The sequence below is a fragment of the Eulemur rufifrons genome, chromosome 17, assembly GCF_041146395.1.
Source record: "Eulemur rufifrons isolate Redbay chromosome 17, OSU_ERuf_1, whole genome shotgun sequence".
Lineage (NCBI taxonomy): Eukaryota > Metazoa > Chordata > Mammalia > Primates > Lemuridae > Eulemur > Eulemur rufifrons.
Window position 1 is genome coordinate 16,472,277 of NC_090999.1, and position 17,652 is coordinate 16,489,928.

Sequence of the window (17,652 nt, forward strand, 5' to 3'; positions counted from 1 at the left end):
TATGCTGCAAACTGATTACATGAATGGTGTTGGATGTCATCTAAAGTTAGCACTAGGTTTATCAGTCTTGTTGATGTAGTTAGAATAAATTCCATTATCTTTATCAAACTACATGTTTTACCATTCACAATAAAGCAAATAATTGTACCCTTACATGTAGAATGATTTTCAAATTTCATCCGAAGTTGACAAAATTATTTTACTATTGAAAAATCCAACATAAATTTCACCTCCTCCTTGCACTCCTTCATGATTATCTAAAGTAGAAGCTATTTGTTCCCTTCCATCATAAAGCATGTTGTACCACTCATCTTCTACATTTACCACATTGTATTAGGAATTTATTTTATCTAACATTTCAAACAGAGAATAAAACATGAAAATACCAAGCATTATACTATCAGGCACTCAATGAATATTATTTGATTCTCATACTGAATCTTCTTCCCTAATACACTGAGAACTCCTTGAGAAGCAAGTTAATAATCGATATGGTGATCCACAAATATTTGTTAAATGAAAGAAAGAATGACTGAATTCTTTGGCATTTAGCAAATAGTAAGGTTCCTTATTTCTCTGGAACTATGACATAAAGTTACAAAATACAAATCAATCATGCATCACTGACATTGCCAAATTCATTTCATGTGTGTTCTTTCCTAATTCTTTCTTGTAGTTCAAAGAAATAATGACAGAATTTAAAATATTATGTGACATTACCTTGAAGATACAGAGAGATCACAGCTCTTCTTTTTCAAATACAATTGAAAGTATAATTATATTTTGCAATTCTCTATTGTCAAATTATGTGTGTTAACTCATTTTCCCTTTTAAAATAATTTCCAGAACACACATTTTAAGTAAATCCCTTTGATTATTGCATTAATATTCTTCACAACATATGACATAATTTATAACATGTCCAGTATGATCCATCCCATAAATACATTGCACTAGGAAAGCCATTTTATTTCTTTGAATATATATATGTGCATATATACGTATATGTATACACATGTACTAACAAAAGAATAACATCCAAGAATATTCATTTGCATTTTCTACAAGTTAATATAAAGTTAGCGTATATAACAAGCTTCATGGTGTATGTTCTGCCCTTGATAAGCAATGCAGTCATTAATTCTGTTGCATATCATATATATAAATTCATTCTTTCTTCCTGGTCCTTAGGCCTGAATCCTCATTAAACATTTTATTTTATTCTATTTTAGATATTCACAGATACATTTTGACATATAATAACCATCAGTCTATAGGCAGAAGCAAAATATAAATCATTGTATGGAGAAATATCTTGATACTTCAATTTAATAATGCCAGTTGACATTAATTTAACTCATTAAAAATATCCTATTTTATTTTTTAAAAAGTTCATTTTAAAATCAAGAACACAGATCATAGCCTGCTAAAGTCAGTTAGGATCTCTTCCAAGGAAAAGCTTGATGATTATTTAATGGGGAAAATTGATTGCATATATTGGTTCTATGAAAGCATCTAAGGGAAAAAATCCAAGGAATGCAGCAATTTAGATAAAGATAAATGAATTAAGGAAGAGGCATTTATGGGAAAGTCATTCTGGCAGATGGAAACTCTACATGATTACCATGTTCAGGTTTCTTCTGCCAGTATGTAGCCTGTAATGCTGGGTGTGAATATAAGAAAACATATTATTGTAAAATTACATAAGTAAAAGAGCAACATATATACATATATATAATATATGACTTCACTGAAGAAACGGCAAACTCTGTAGAATTTTTAACTTAAGTCTAGAGGGAGTCCCATAGCACATGAAATTAGAGGTTCCCTACTTTATGTAGCCACATAAGTAAGAGTCAGAGGAGAGTGTGCTCAGAGATTGCACAATAATCATCAGAACTCATACTTGACTGGCTCATGTGGAACAATGGGCAAATAAAATCAAGGAAACAGAAGAAATCTGAAACACATGATGCACTAACAGATTAAAGCAAGCATTCATTTTGATGTTGAAGATTGTATGTAGATAACTGCATTTCTTTAAAGTGATAGAACAAATGCAATGAAAACTTTGAGTCTTTCACGTTTTTATGGGTTTATCACATCTCATATGTTTTTAGGCTGCTGTAAAAAAGAAAAGCAAAAAAATATTGAAATGACTCCAATATTTCTGGGATATTATAATATTTTTGAAATAGGCAAAAAAATATGAAAATAAAAACAAAACAAAACAGAAAAACTTCCCACTTTGATGGCTAGAGTATAAGGGCAGTGTCTAAAATAATAATATAACCACAGTGCGGCATTGTAATTACCATCTTTTTAACTGTTAAAATTTCTCTCAATCAACCTCACATGTTATTTAATAACTTGGAAGTACAAATTTAGTAATTTGGCTGCACTGTGAACATACAGCTGACATAGTGCCCTCGATCTTTACCAGGGGTCAGAACAACAAACAGCTTAAGAAGACAATCAGATGATGATACCAGCCAGGTTTCAACCTAATGGGCATGATAAGAATAACCAAACTATGAGGCTTATGCAAGCCATCCCCAAAAACATTTAGAAATAATTCACTTGAAGCACTGTGCTCACCAAATGTATGTGCAACTTATGGAGAGACTCTGGTATCTTTAATTGCATTAAATGCTTTAAATATAATTTCATGATCTCTATATGTATTTTAATTCCTTTCCTTTTCATTTTCAACTCAGGCATAATTACCTAATGGGGCTGGAAATAGAATCTGGATCCCTTGCCATTACAGTACCAATAATTGTGCCCACTTCAATATCTTCATGAACCTCAAACAGATAGGAGGATCTGCTAAAAACAGGAGGTTCATCCACATCTTCTATAGAGATTTTCACTATTGTAGTATCTTTAAATGGTCCCAAGTAATAAAAACGTGGATCCACATGGGTATTTTCTGCTTCAACCTTCAGAGTGTAAAGTCTTCGGCTCTCATAGTCAAGTGGCTGCAGAAAGAGATGATAAGTCATCAAGTTAGAGTGAAGGAAGTTAGGGGATATGCTTCCCCAAAGTTACAGTATGATTTTTAAGTCCTAGTTGAGTTCTGGCAAGTTGTTTATTAGTTATAAATAAAAAAGAGTAATGCAAATAATAGTATAATCTTTACGTATCATTTTGGATTCAACTTTTACTTTTTATGTATTCAATAGTGAATACCCTGGAACACAGGAAAATGATATTTTAAACCTTGGAAAAATTAGGATGGATATTCATAGGTTAGTGACTCCTTATAAAAAATAGGCTGGTGGTTTGTGTGTGTTTGTGAATGTGCATGTACTGAAGTGTTGGCTACTGCTAAATTTGTCTATGCAAAAAAATTCAGTTATCTTCTTAAATTTATGTTGTGATATTTCCAATATAATGGAATTGTAGTATTATATAAACTATGAAATTTTGAAGACTAATATAAAACTTTCAACAGTTATATAAAACATTCAAAATAAGGAAAATCTTCTGTAATTACAAAAGAGAAAATTTTGATAGTAGTGTGGTAATTAGGTTACATTATGAAACAAAAACAGGACCTTAAATATTGATATAATTTAACTTTCACAAGTATAAAATCAAGTACCTCACTTCTCAGCCACTTTAAAAACTATGTTTTGTTAACAGTTAAAAGACATTGTTGGCTCAAATTCCCTCAATCTTCTTTTTTATTCTGAGAAGCACCAGATTCTATTTGCATTACTGCTGCTACCTGGTCATGAAAAACAAGACAGCTGTTTGCCATTTGCTGGTCACTGTCCATTTAATAGCCGTTGGTTGTGTCCCTATGCCTTGCACGAGAATCTCAGGATAATTTTATTATTGACCAGTGGCTCAGTGATTACTTTGTGTGTGACATTTCACTGGAACCTAAATTTTACTGTGCCTTATTTTTATCTCATAATGATGCTACTGAACTGACTCTACAGTAAAAAATAGTTACCTTTAAATTGTATCACTGAGCATATGCTAGCAGAAAATTTTAATTTATATAGCAGAAGGGAAAATGTGAACAGTTAAATTATGTTCCAATCTGTGCCATCTCTTTAATTAGTAACTCTAATTATTGATTCACACATCTGGATAGATGGTTTGGTATTTTCTATGTACTGTGATGATATATCGCCATTATTAGCTATTAAGTATAATTTTTAACTAAACAATGTTATTATGGTCACCTTTTATTATCATAACTCTGCAATATAATCATACATATATTAACTTGCCGTTTAAATTTTGTGAAATCTCAGATTTCATGTTTCAACCAACAAAAACAGTGGTCAAAATGTTTAAGGAGCTTTTTGGCTTTTTTTCCCTCATATTTATACACAATACAAATTATATTTTTGAACATAACAGTGAAATTTCTTAATGGATAATGCATGAGTGAATAGTACATAATGCCATCTCTACTCTTAAAACACACAGATGCTAATCTGTACTGACGCTGTGCACCTTTTTCACAGTTATGATGCCTTCCTGTGTGTCCGTCTCAGTTACGATGTCAAACATATCAGTTCCATCACCGTCAATAATTCGGTATTCTACTTCAGCATTTTTCCCAGTGTCAGCATCAGTTGCTTTTACACTGCCAATGGCTGTGCCAACTGGGGAAGATTCGAGAACCCGAAGATGGATAGTATCTGTAAAGTATAAAGAAAAGAATAGAGACAGAGATATGTATAGACAGATTTCTCAATAGAAATTCAGAAGTAAAAATGTATATGAGAGAATATTAAAAATCTTAAACTCTACATTAAATGTTGACTAGTTCAAGTGTTGAATACACATAATATGATAACATTAAAGTAAGGTCTAGGAACAGGAAAACTGTAACTTTGGGAGCTTTCGTTCATTATTATGCATAATGAGACCCAACCCCTAATAGTATCATGTGACCTATGAGTGCTTACACGATCACAACAAACCACAGTATATATGGTGAATGTTTGTATTTAATTGTTTTTACTATGCTACATTTAGTTATTTATTTCAGCTGTAGAGCAGAACATTACAAAATCCCACGAAATCAGCCATAATGGGTAGGAATCCCATTTCTATTTGTGACAGCAGGAACAAAGGATAGTCTGTGGGAGAAATATAAAGATGCCCTTCACAGTGTCAGAGCAAAAACACTAAATTCTGACAAATCCCCCTTCATTACAGAACAAAACAAGAATTTATCTAAGCCCTTGGTGTACCTAGAAGTGCTAATGAGATTTATGTTTTAGCACCTGATCATAAACTACATATTTCTGATGGATTAATCGACCTGAAGCACACTTCTGATTATAGCACCTTCTTGCTCATAAACCTTAAGTAATTCTCCTTAGTATACACAATAAAGTCTAAACCTCTCAGCTAGTCATGATCTTGCCTGAGTATATTTTCCTACTGTATTTTGCTTTTGGTCACTTCCATGAAAGATTTGCACCAAACTGGACCTTTCAGAGTTTTCTGGTCAAAACTTAATTTCTTATATCACTTTACATATTTTCTCATGTCATTTCTCTCCCATAAAATTCCTTCCTCATTACCCTCATATAATTATAATTCAGTTTACCAAATCTGAGAAAATGGCATTGTTTTCTAAAGGGCTGAGTGTTTTAGGGGCCAAGGAGAGAGGCTTCAGAAGAAATAAGCCTCTTGATACCTTGTTCTCAGAAGTTTAGGCCCTAGACCTGTGAGAAAATAAATTTCTGTTGTTTAAGCCACCAGGTCTGTGGGACTCTGTTGTGGCAGCCCTAACAAACAAATGCAGGTAGGCATGTGCATCCACTCTGTTTTGGAAGTCATTTCCTAAGAAACATCATTGGAACTCAATTTCCATCATACTATATTTGGTCTCTTAGCCTATATTTGTCTACGTCTTTTGCTCCGTCTGTCTCCAGTAATACACTATGAAAGCAACTTTCAACTCATTCCTTTGCTACTAATTGGCTCTCTTTGCCTTTGCTGATTTTTCTTGGAGCACCTGTGACCTGGATATTCCGATGGTTCCCTTTCTTGCTACCTGCAAGTGTCTGCTCAACTGGAACCTCCTCAGAAGCTTTCACTAATAACCTAACTGAAAATGGCATTAATGAGAAAAGTGCTCCCAGTCATTCTTCCTGTCACTTGCTATTGCTAGGCATTATATTACCTATTTATTTATTTGTATGTACCATAAGAGTGTAATAGAAGATAGGCAATAGAAAAAAAAAAATGTGCTTTTTTACCACTATGTTCTCATCGGCTTCCTTTGAGTGTGGTACCCACTATGTAAGTATTTGTATATTGGATGAATTGTTTGTATATTGGATAGAAGCTTCCTAAGTCATGTACTGGCTCCTATGCTTGGCCAAATCCAATCAATTCTTAGATACTCTAAGTCCACATTGTAAGTATATTACCCTGTTGAAAGCATTAATTTTATCAATCATTACTCAGTGCTTCAAAAGTCTTTGATTGGTTCCATTGCACACGAGATAAAATAAAACATTCATAGGCTGGTCCTTCATAATTTAGCCCCTCCATCCTGTCAGACTTTCTGCTAGCGTTGGTCTCTTTTGGATTTTTCCAACATGCTTTTCTTACCTCAGATACATTTTCTCTCCTTATGAAAGAATTTTCACACAAGTCTGCCTGGCAACCGCATACTCTTCTTTTTGATATAGTCTTGTTTCCCTTTGATTCTACCACAGAACAGCATAAACTCTAGCCTGCTTACCGCAAGAACTTTCTTCAAAAAATTAAATTTTAGGTCAGGCGCAGTGGCTCATGCCTGCAATGCCAGCACTTTGGTAGGCCAAAGTGAGAGGATGCCTTGAGCCCAAGGGTTCAAAACCAGCCTGAACAACATAGTGAGGCCCTACTTTTCCAAAAAAAACCCAAACAGGAAAAAAAAAAAAAAAAGAAAAAAAAAAAAAACAAACAAAAACAAAAAGAAAAAACAAGCAACAAAAAAAACGGGCAGAGTGGCAAGCTCCCGTAGTCTCAGCTACTCAGCAGGCTGAGGCAGGAGGATCGCTTGAGCCCAGGAGTATTGAGGCTGCTGTGAGCTATGATTATGCCACTGCACTCCAGCCCGGGCAATAGAGCAAGACCCTGTCTCTAAAAGACAAGTTAAATTTTATATAAACAGCACCTCAATAAGTTGATTTCTTACTCCTTAATGAAAAATGATATCATTGCTGCATTGAAAGCGCTTTTAGTTAATGTGCTTAATTTCATTTTGTTTATAAAGTCATATAAAATCTGGTTTCTGATAAAATCTTCAGTACCATTAATATCTATTCTCAAATCTAGAGCATATATGAAAAGCAGCCATACTGATGCTTTTTCAATTAATGATCAGTTAACCAGACAAAAAATTATAAATGTATAGAATATGTAACAAAACAAAGAATGTGAATGACTTGATTAATATGTATATGATATACATATATGGATATATCTAATATGATAATATGTATATAAAACTTGAATGAACCATCTAGAGAATATAAATTCTCTTAAAGCACACGTAAAGCATTTAACTCAACTTGATCAAGTACTGAGTTGTTAGGCAAGATTGAATTAATTTTAATAAAACACTATCTACTAAATCTTCTGACCATGCTAAAATTAAGTTAGAGTTTAATACACAAAAGAAAGACTCAATCCTTATAGTTTTGGAAATTTAAAAAGAAGAAAATTAAAAATAACTCTACATGGTTATTAAAAGGTAACAAACTTGACAATAAAAGCCACAAAACAACTACAACTGAAAAAGTAATGAAAAGAAATTAAAACATGGTGCAGAGAAAATGATACAAGTCAAGAAGATAGTTTATAATCTGATGTGCTTATATATAAAGAAAGAGATGCTAAAATCAATGAGCTAAGCATTAAACATAGGAAACTAGAAAAGAAAGACATTATAATGCCACAGCCAAAGAATAAAAGCAGACAATAAAAATGACAGAAATTAATGAAGTTGAAAACAAATACACCAAAAAGACAATAAAAATGCCAAAAGGTTTTCTTTTTTTTTCTAAGAGCTCACAATAGGAGCATATATCTGGCAAGATTGTTTATGGAAAGTAGTTTTAACAAAAAAAGACTGTAACTGCAGAAAATATCAAGATTGCGAAGGTTAGAGAATATTATGAACACATATACCAATAAAAGCGAATATTTAGATGTAGTGACAAATTCTTAAAAATATACCAAAACCTACTAAAGAGGAAATAAAGCATGATTTAAAATGTTCTACCCTCCCCTCCCAAATACAAACAGTTTGCTGGAATAGTTTTCAGGGAACAGTCATGGAGGAGAAAATTCTAATTTTCTGCAAAGTCTTCTTGAAAAAACAAAAGGTGGGACTCTCTCCTAACTCATTATATGAGATCAGTATGACCCAGATACAAAAAGCAGACAAGAGTCCAGTGATCATGTAGTGTTGGTCAAAATTCAGGATCCACCAGATGTAAACGTGTCACATTCCGTAAATTCGTGTTGTATTTTTAATTCACAATCACATTTATAAAGTTGAGTGCATGACAAACACCATTATAATCACTTTACTATTAACTAAATTCTTGATGTTCACATTTCACCAGTTTTTCCATTAAAGTCATTCTTTTCCAGAGATGTCACTTTGCATTTGATCGTCATGTCTCTTTACTCTCCAATCTGTGAGAGCTCTTCATCTTTTTCTTTTTTTTTTTCTAACTAAAGTCCATAATTTATTTTATTTCTTTAATTTTTTTTTTATTTCATCTTATTGTTATGGGGGATACAGAATTGCAGGTTACATACGTTGCCCATGTACCGCCTTTCCCCCCAAGTCAGAGCTCCAGGCGTGTCTGATACCCAGATAGTGCGTGTTGCACCATCATGTAGGTATATATCCCTCCCTTCCCCACCCCCCCTTCCCAAGTCAGCACCTTCAAGCGTTGTCCATGACCTTGACCCTTTTGAAGAATTCTGGTCAAGTTATTTTGTAGAATGCCTTTCAACTGGAGTCTGTCTGATGCTTTCTCATGATTACTTAAGGTTACACATTTTTGTCAAGGATATCCCAGAAGTGGTCTCTTCTCTGTGTATCATATCATATCAGGGAGTATGTGATACTGATATGTCTTGTGACTAATGATATTAACCTTGCTCACATGGTTAAAGTGTTTCTGCCAGTTTTCTCCATTGTTGTTACTAATTTTTTCTTCACAATTAATACATATCTTGAGGGAAATACTTGGAGTTTATGCAAATATCCTACCTCTGTTCAAAAATTTGCCCACTAGGCTGGGTGCGGTGGCTCACTTTGGGTGGCTGAGGCAAGAGGATCGCTTGAGCCCAGGAGCTCCACACCAGCCTGAGCAACATAGCAAGACCCCGTCTTTACAAAAAAATTAAAAATTAGATGGGTATTGTGGTGCACATCTTTAGTCCCAGCTACTTGTGAGGCTGAGGCAGAAGGATCACATGAGCACAGGAGTTTGAGGCTGCAATGACCTATGATCTCACCACTGCACCCCAGCCCGAGGGACAGAGTAAAAATCTGCCCCCCCAAAAGAAAAAAATCTGCCCACTAATTTTAGCATCAATTGGTGATCTTACCTATAATAATTAATACTGTGGTTTACTAATTGTGATTTTCAATTTTCTTCATTCCGTTCCACATTTATTATTTGGAATTCTTCTGTAAGAAAAAACTGCCCCTTATCTCTCATTTATTTTTATTTATTATTTATTTAGTATAGACTCAAGGACATTTATTTTATTCTATGTATTAGAATTCATTACTATGGTTATTTATCGTTTTCTATAACTTCTTCCAGATTCAGTCATGGGATGATTTTTTCAGGGTGGCTTTGGTGCCTTTTCAACATACTTCCATCATTTTTTTAAGCTTACTTCCTTAATTTCTCACATCACAAAATGTTTCACCTTCATCTTCTATTTTTCTTCTCAAGCCCTAAAATCAACTATGTTCCCAAGCAGTCCTAGTTTCTTTTACTGGAGAAAGAACCATAATTTTTTAATATAGTACAATATACAAAAATCAAAGAAAATATAACTCTTGCTTTACAATGTATAAGTATGTCAAAAATCCAAAAGGACGATAACTATTTGTATTTTTTTAAATCTAATTATGTCTTTAGCATAAAAATTTAAATAACAGTAAGTTATTGTCTTTTAACATGTTAATTGATCTTTGTTTAGAAATCAAATATCTGTATCCTGCAAAAGGAATTTTGAGTTGTATGATTTATAATATTAGCATTTAGGACTTTTCAGCATAAGAGAAAATTCTCTACAGGAATAGAATAAAAGTATTTAAATAGGAACATTATACTATTAGAACTGATTACACATATCTTGATTTATAAATTCATATTTGTAAAGTAGTTGTACATTTTTATTTTTATCATTGTTGCTGAAAAAGGCCTAGAGTTCCATTACGTTGGCAGGAAAGAAAACCCTAGTACCCAAACACTGGTCACCAGCACCGGTGTTTTTACTCTGATATAAACTATATTGTCTTGGAGATGTGCTGTTTCTAAGTCTGAGAAATTGAAGGAAATGTGAGATTAGGATTTCTTTTTGAGACAAAAATTAAGTGAGATATCATAGATTAATGGGATCATAGAAAAGTACAAAGAAACCAATCAACTTGCTTCCACTGGCCAACATTTAGAAAATTTGTTCATCAATAAGAGAATAATAATTTAGTTAATTAAAAAACATAAAAATAGGTTTGGTTTCTGGAAATGCAAGCCAGATAATTTAGTTCAACATTTTATCTGGAAAACGATTAATATTTATGGATCATAGGTCGAGACAGACATAGACCTATGAAGGTAGAAACACAAACCCCAAATTGAAGGGAAGGAAATAAGACCCTAAAGAAGTAAATGGAAAACTGAAGTCCCCTTTGGCCTGATATTTGCCATTTTTACAAAAGTGATCTTTATTTTCACGGTCTCTTGAGGCAAAGAGGACAGAGACCAAAGTTCAGGTTATCCACAAAGTGGGTACTCAAGCAGCAAATAGACTCCACAGTTAACTGAAACTAAAGAGCTTTGCTCTAGGTGTAAGGGGGATCTGGATGAAAGCCACCCCAGACAGTATTTTAGATTCACAGACTGGGCTCAGATCATCTATATTTTTGCAGACATAGGCAACTTTCACTGCTAGGAGAGAGGGACGACACTGTAGCATCCACAACAGGTGGAGTGATGGATCAAAATGACTTGAGGGAGAATCTACATACCAACAAGAAAATCACTGAGTTCATCCTACCTGGGAGGGTTCTTGGCTGCCTCTCCTCATTCCTTTCTCCCTCGCTTGTGCCTTTTACAAAAGTGAGGAATATTAAAAGCTCTGGAAAAGTATATCATAGTCCAATGAAAATATATTTGTAAATACTTAGCTCCTAAAGCTACAGAATAAGGGAAATGATGGAGCCAGCTACCTTAGGATATAGAACAATATTCCAAATGCTTGTTGGAAAGAGAGACATATACATACACACACATACACACACATATATACATATGTATATCTATTACATATATACATATCATATATACATATTTACATATGCATATATAAATATATATGTGGATATGTACATATGTGGATAGATGATAGTTTTAGAAAACCAATAGATCTGTAATATTTTAATGCAATATTTTATCCATGCTCTTTATAAATAAGCTTTTGAAATTTCCCAAGGATGACAAATTCAGCTCTGCCAGAGTGTTGCAGTTTTCTCTGCCTCGAAGATCACAAGTTCTTCCCTTCCAATGAATATTATAAGTTTTTTCCCTTTTCTTGGCATGTCTTAAAATAATACATTAACTACAAAATACTGAGTCATATAATAAAATTATTTTACTGCCAATGGCAGCTTTAACCTACATGAGAGAAGATTACACTGAGATGTGGAAATTTCCAGCTTTATCCTACAAGGGACTCCTTTTATTTTTTCTCACACATACAAAATTTTAGCTAAAAATTCTCAGTATCTTACTGATTTTGTATCTTACTGATTTCCCACAGCAATCCTGAACTCAAAAAGAATTGTTTCCAAACGTTTAAATTGATTTATAAGAAAATTTAAGTCAATATTTTACTTATCTTTACTTAGAAAAGGATTTCTTAAACAAGATAATGAACAAAAAAAAAGTTTGATAAATCAATCTATACTCACAACCTTCTATAAATAAAAGACAATGTAGAAAAAGTGAAATGATACAGATAGAGAGAAGGTACTTTCAGGACACATATTAACAAATGTAGAAGTCTCAAGATCCACATGAAAAGACAGATAACCTAGTAGAAAAATTAGTCAAGGATGTGAGTAGGAAAGAAGGAAAGAATTTACAGTGGAGGAAACGAGGAAGATAAATAAACAGAAACAAACTTACTGGATCTTAACCAGACAAATGAAAATTAATGCCATTGTGTGATAACACTTTATGCCTACTACATTAACAAAAATTAAGTCTGACAAAACCGAGTGGTAAAAGTAAGTGGTATAAGAGAAACTACTATGCAGAGCTGACAGCTGTTGAATTTGGCCCAATGACTGTTAGAAATGTATTAGTTTTCTAGGGCTGCTGTAACTAAGTACTAAAAACAACGTGGCCTATAACAACAGAAACGTATTGTCTTACAGTTTTACACGTTAGAAGTCTGAAGAGGCAATGCTCTCCTTGATTAGCCTAGGAAACCTTCCTTCCTTGCCTCTTCCAGCTTCTGGAGTTTGCTGGCACTCCTTGGCGTTCCTTGGGTTATAGATTCAACACTTCAGTTAATAGCCATCTTCTCCCTGTGTGTTCACATCACCTTCCCTCTCAGCATGTCGGTCTCTGTGTCTTAATTGATCCTTTTTATAAGGACATCATTCATATTGTATTAAGACTTTGACTCTAATACACTCCTTTTAACTTGATTTTCTCTGTAAAGACCCTATTTCCAAATAAGGTCACATTCTGAGGTACTGGGCATTATTGAGCAATGTCATCAAACTTTGATGACAAAATTATTTTCAATTTTGACTGCTCACTCCAGCCACCATAATAATCAAGTATGATAACTCAATGAACATAGTTTTAGATTCAGCAAAGTGCCTTTGGACCTTTTTAAGGAGGCTAGTGAATAATATATGCCAGGAAAATAAAAGGCTAAATTAAGATGTAGGGATACATGAGATCCAGAAAGCAAGGTATCCAAAATGTGGGAAAAAAAGAAAAGAAAAGTCTGGGATGGCAGGTTTTCTCGACACTAGACATTAGCAAGCCCATGTTGGAACAAGGATACTCAGGGCTCTAGGATTGCAACTTTGGGTCTGTCAAGTTGAAGCTGAAAGCGACAAAACTGCCTAGTAATAAATTTTGAGCAGCTGTACATACAGCACAGGAAAAGCACAAGCCTATAATACTGTGAAAATGTAATTACTAAAGAAGATCTATAATATTCAACAGTTTAAAATAATTACATGGGAAATAAAACGTCTGCCTTTTTCTCTTTGAGCTTTGCAAGCTGGGGTAGGTAAGCTTTATTATAAATTTTGGTACATAGGACCTAATTTTTACACAATTAAGGGCTAAGCATTTTGAAAATCATACTTTAAAAAATCAGTTTATGTTTTAGACAATAAAAATATCTTAGACACATTTGGTGCTGCAGTGAGAGCGCTCTTGAGGCAGAAAGCCAGAGGGGGACACTGACAATGTTGAATATTTAAAAAAAACACACAAAACAAAACAAAACAAAACCTTTCATAGCATAGTATTTAAATTTGCAAGGATAACCAATAGAGAAAACTAGAAAAAGATAACATAATTATATTTGGGGAGAATAGAATGAGGTGTAACTGAGCTCCATTTTCATTGATCATGAAAGGAAGTCAGTAGGCAATGCATAAAATATCTCAATAAAGAACAAGGAGGTATTACTGAGAGTTGTAGCGTAACCCTAGATGAATTAAAAAGAGTAACTGTTTAAAGTTATTTTCTGTGATCATTAGAATGAGAAGGGTAGCTTATTTTTACAACACACACACATTTAATACTTTAGTAAAAATTATTTCTAAAAATATTAAATTATTAATAATTTTCCTGATGATATTAGAAATGATCAGGTTTTAATAAAAAGTTTCCATGATCTTCTCTTAACAGAGAGAGGTAAAGAGAGAGACAGAAAGAAAAAGAGATAGAGAGAGAGGAGTGAGAGAAAGAAAGAGAACAAAAAAAAAATGTTTCTTTGTTCCATTAATTTTACTGTCACAGGGATTTCACTGTGAGTATTCTCGTATTGTCTCTGGGAATTTTTTCTCCCTATTTTTATTTTTAGCTTGGACTTTGAGATAGCTTGATTTGTATTCTTAGGCACATACTTAGATTCTGAAAATCTGTCTGCTTTGAACTTGCCATTGTAGTTCTGGTAAAGTATTCCAAGTTATTCATGATTTCATTTCATTTTATGGTTGGTACAGAGACAATGTTCATTACAAGGTATACTTCATTTTGATTAGGATTATTGTTATTCATGTTAATTTTTAATACCTTCAAAGCTTAAACAGGAAAGCAATCATGCTCCATTGGTTGACAATATAATGAGACTAAATTTTGTAATTTTATTGATGATACAATATAATCATATTGATTATCTATCAGTTCTCTTCCACAGTAATTGTCAGAAAGAATATAGGTGAGTGGTGTGTGTTTGTGCATGCATATATTTCTTTTTCCTAAAGCATACATGCACATGCATATGTTTATTTTCCCTAAAACAAAAATTGATTACATGGCAACTTAAGTAATTAATTTATTCAACAAATTTCTTTTTTTCCCAACAAATTTCTATTCAGTACCCTACCTACATAATTTGATAATGCTTTCTCCAGAATTATGTTTGTGGTCAGAAATCATTTCAGGACAAGATCTATTGGGTCTATTTCAAAATTGAAAAGTACAGTTCTATATTTTAAATGTATGAAAGAGTGATTCATTCACACTTTTTAATTTATTTCCAAGACTACTCTGTTGAATACAAGTATCCTAGTTTGTTAAGCAAACTGAAATTACTTTAGTTGAGAGCCAGCAAGTTTTCCTTCCAAGGGTGTTTGCCATGGGGACTCCAAAGAGCCATAGATTGCTATGCATACAGTGACAAAAGCAAAGGAGTGCCTGTCACTCAGCTTAAGTTTCATTTGTCCTTAAAGGCACTTATTTGCATGCTCCTTATTTTTTATCTTACAGTTGATGGAGCTTTAATTATGCGACATGCTTTCCTATCAATTCCAATTTATAGTTGCTTTAAATTAATTCCCAGGTGTCAGATTGAATCATCTGCTTCTCCTTCAATGTTTAGGGCAGATAAATATTTCTTCCTGTTGAGTATGTACTTAGATTGGTTATCCACTTAAACAGAAAGGGGTAAATGTGAGGAGGAGAGAGGTAACTACCATTTCTTATCACTTACAGAAAGTTATATTGAGCAGGTACAAATCTAGAAGGTAATATTGCAAAGACTTCCTAAGGACTGAGCAAAATACATATGGCTACTGAAATAAGTGCACGTTCAAACTGCTATTAACAACCTCACACGATACCTGTGTTGTCATTATTAAAGATTTCAATCCATTTTTTGATGTATTTCCGGTTTTTCAGTATTCAAGACTGATATTCCTGGTCACATATTCTATCAAAAATTTGATCAATAGGACCATGCACTTAAATATTAAGAACACTGCCGATTTATGTACTAGAATTAGGAATAATTGATGGCTCAGTGTGAGGAATAGACTTTGGAAGAAAGATTTAAGATAGATAACATAACATGTGACAAAGTGACTTTCTTAATTAGAACAAAAGAGATCCCAAAAATCAACTGGGAGGGTGACAAAGGCAAACTACTTACTTCCAGGTTTTAAGCTTAGCAAGGAATAGCTGCTGTTTTGTTTTGTTGGGAAAAGACAATAAGGTTCAAAGAGATATAATTTGTTTTTATCCTTTGTTCTCTGCCCTTGTTGCCATTCACATTTACATAAGAACTCTCCACTTTTTCAGAGTTGAGATAAAAAAGGCACCCACATATATGAATCAATGAAATAATTTAACATTAGCTTAATTTTTTGTTTGCTTTGTATATAATCATATTGTAACATCTCTATGCTGCATAATAATCTTGAACAATACTTGCTTTAAGAAAAAAACGACACAATTATGCACGTTTATAAACCATTCCATTGTATAATGTTTAAAAGATGTTTTTTAATGAGCTTAACAGGAAGAAATTAAAAACAAGATAAAGCTCCTTGGAGGGAATGGCAGAGTAGTTAAGGAAATTATGCAATGCTAAATGGGCATTTAGGAGAAAGCAGAGGAGAGTTGAAAGTCACACCAGAGACTGAACAACTACTGAGGCTTTGGAATTGAAGACTCTTACCAGAGGAAAGACAGCAACCCAAATTTGTGAGCACTGGAGACATGATCACCAACTTAGCTTTGGGCATTTAAGTTAAATTAGAGCAAAACGAGATGCTGTGTGCTATCTTGGTTTCCTGTTCGTGCTACTGAAGAAAGCAACATGACAGAGCTGTAAGGGAAGCTGCCATTGATCCCCAGAGTCCAGGGAATCCATCTTGATACATTTCTTTGAAACTGTCTCCACGTTAATTGGCACCACTAGATACACACGATTGCAATGTGTATAAACATAAAAAAAAGCATATAGGATTGAGGGGGTTTAAAATAAATCTTCAATTAGTCACTTAAAAATGCATTACTTTGTACCAAGTACTCAATTTCTTTACAATGTGTCTAGCCTGAAACTGTAGATGCACTAAAATTCTATAACAACAGCCTAATTTGTTAGCATAGGTAGTTTTAAATCTGTATTTCTATCTCTATATCTACTCAGGAGTATTGTCCAAGTTGTTCTAGAGAAGTGGTCCCCAATCTTTTAGGCACCAGGGACCCGTTTCACGGAAGACAATTTTTCCACGGATTGGGGGGGCAGGAGGGGATGGTTTTGGGATGAGTCAAGCTCATTGCATTTATTGTGCATTCAAACATCTCTGCTAATGATAATTTGTATTTGCAGCCTCTTCCCATCACCGCCTCAGCTCCACCTCTGATCATCAGGCATTAGATTCTCATAGCAGCACCCAACCTAGATCCCTCACATGCACAGTTTGTAGTAGGGTTCGCACTCCTAAGAGAATCTAATGCTGCCCCTGATTTGACAGGAGGTAGAGCTTATGCCCTGGTGCAAGAGATGGGGAGCAGCTACAGATGAAGCTTCACTTGCTCACCCATCACTTACCTGCTTCCTAACAGGCCACAGACAGGTACTGGTCCACGGCCCAGGGGTTGGGAACCACAGTTCTAGAGGATACTATAATACAGAGGGACTTTATGCAAAATGCCTAACAGTTTAGTCCAAGGCAACTTTCCACTGGAACACCTGGAACATTTCAAGTGGGTTTTTGTATAATTTCCATGTACACGATTTCTCTTAGAGAATTATATATTTCATCACACATGGAAATTACTTATTTTCTCAGGTTTTTTCACTAAACATTCAGTCTCACTGACATCTTACATGTCTATTTTCACTAATATGTCATGTATGCACCTCAGATTGACACAG

The 17,652-nt window shown here is 33.9% G+C and overlaps 1 protein-coding gene across 2 annotated transcripts in view; it reads right to left on the reverse strand.

Moving 5' to 3' along the window:
• Positions 1 to 17,652, reverse strand: part of LOC138398222 (cadherin-10) — a 93,670-nt gene that overhangs the window by 17,232 nt on the left and 58,786 nt on the right. For both annotated transcript variants that reach the window (XM_069492509.1, XM_069492508.1), the window contains exons 5-6: positions 4,477 to 4,664; positions 2,728 to 2,981 (exon numbers count right to left, since the gene is read on the reverse strand). In XM_069492509.1, coding sequence (XP_069348610.1) covers positions 2,728 to 2,981; positions 4,477 to 4,664 — 442 coding nt within the window. The remainder of the gene's footprint in view (positions 1 to 2,727; positions 2,982 to 4,476; positions 4,665 to 17,652) is intronic.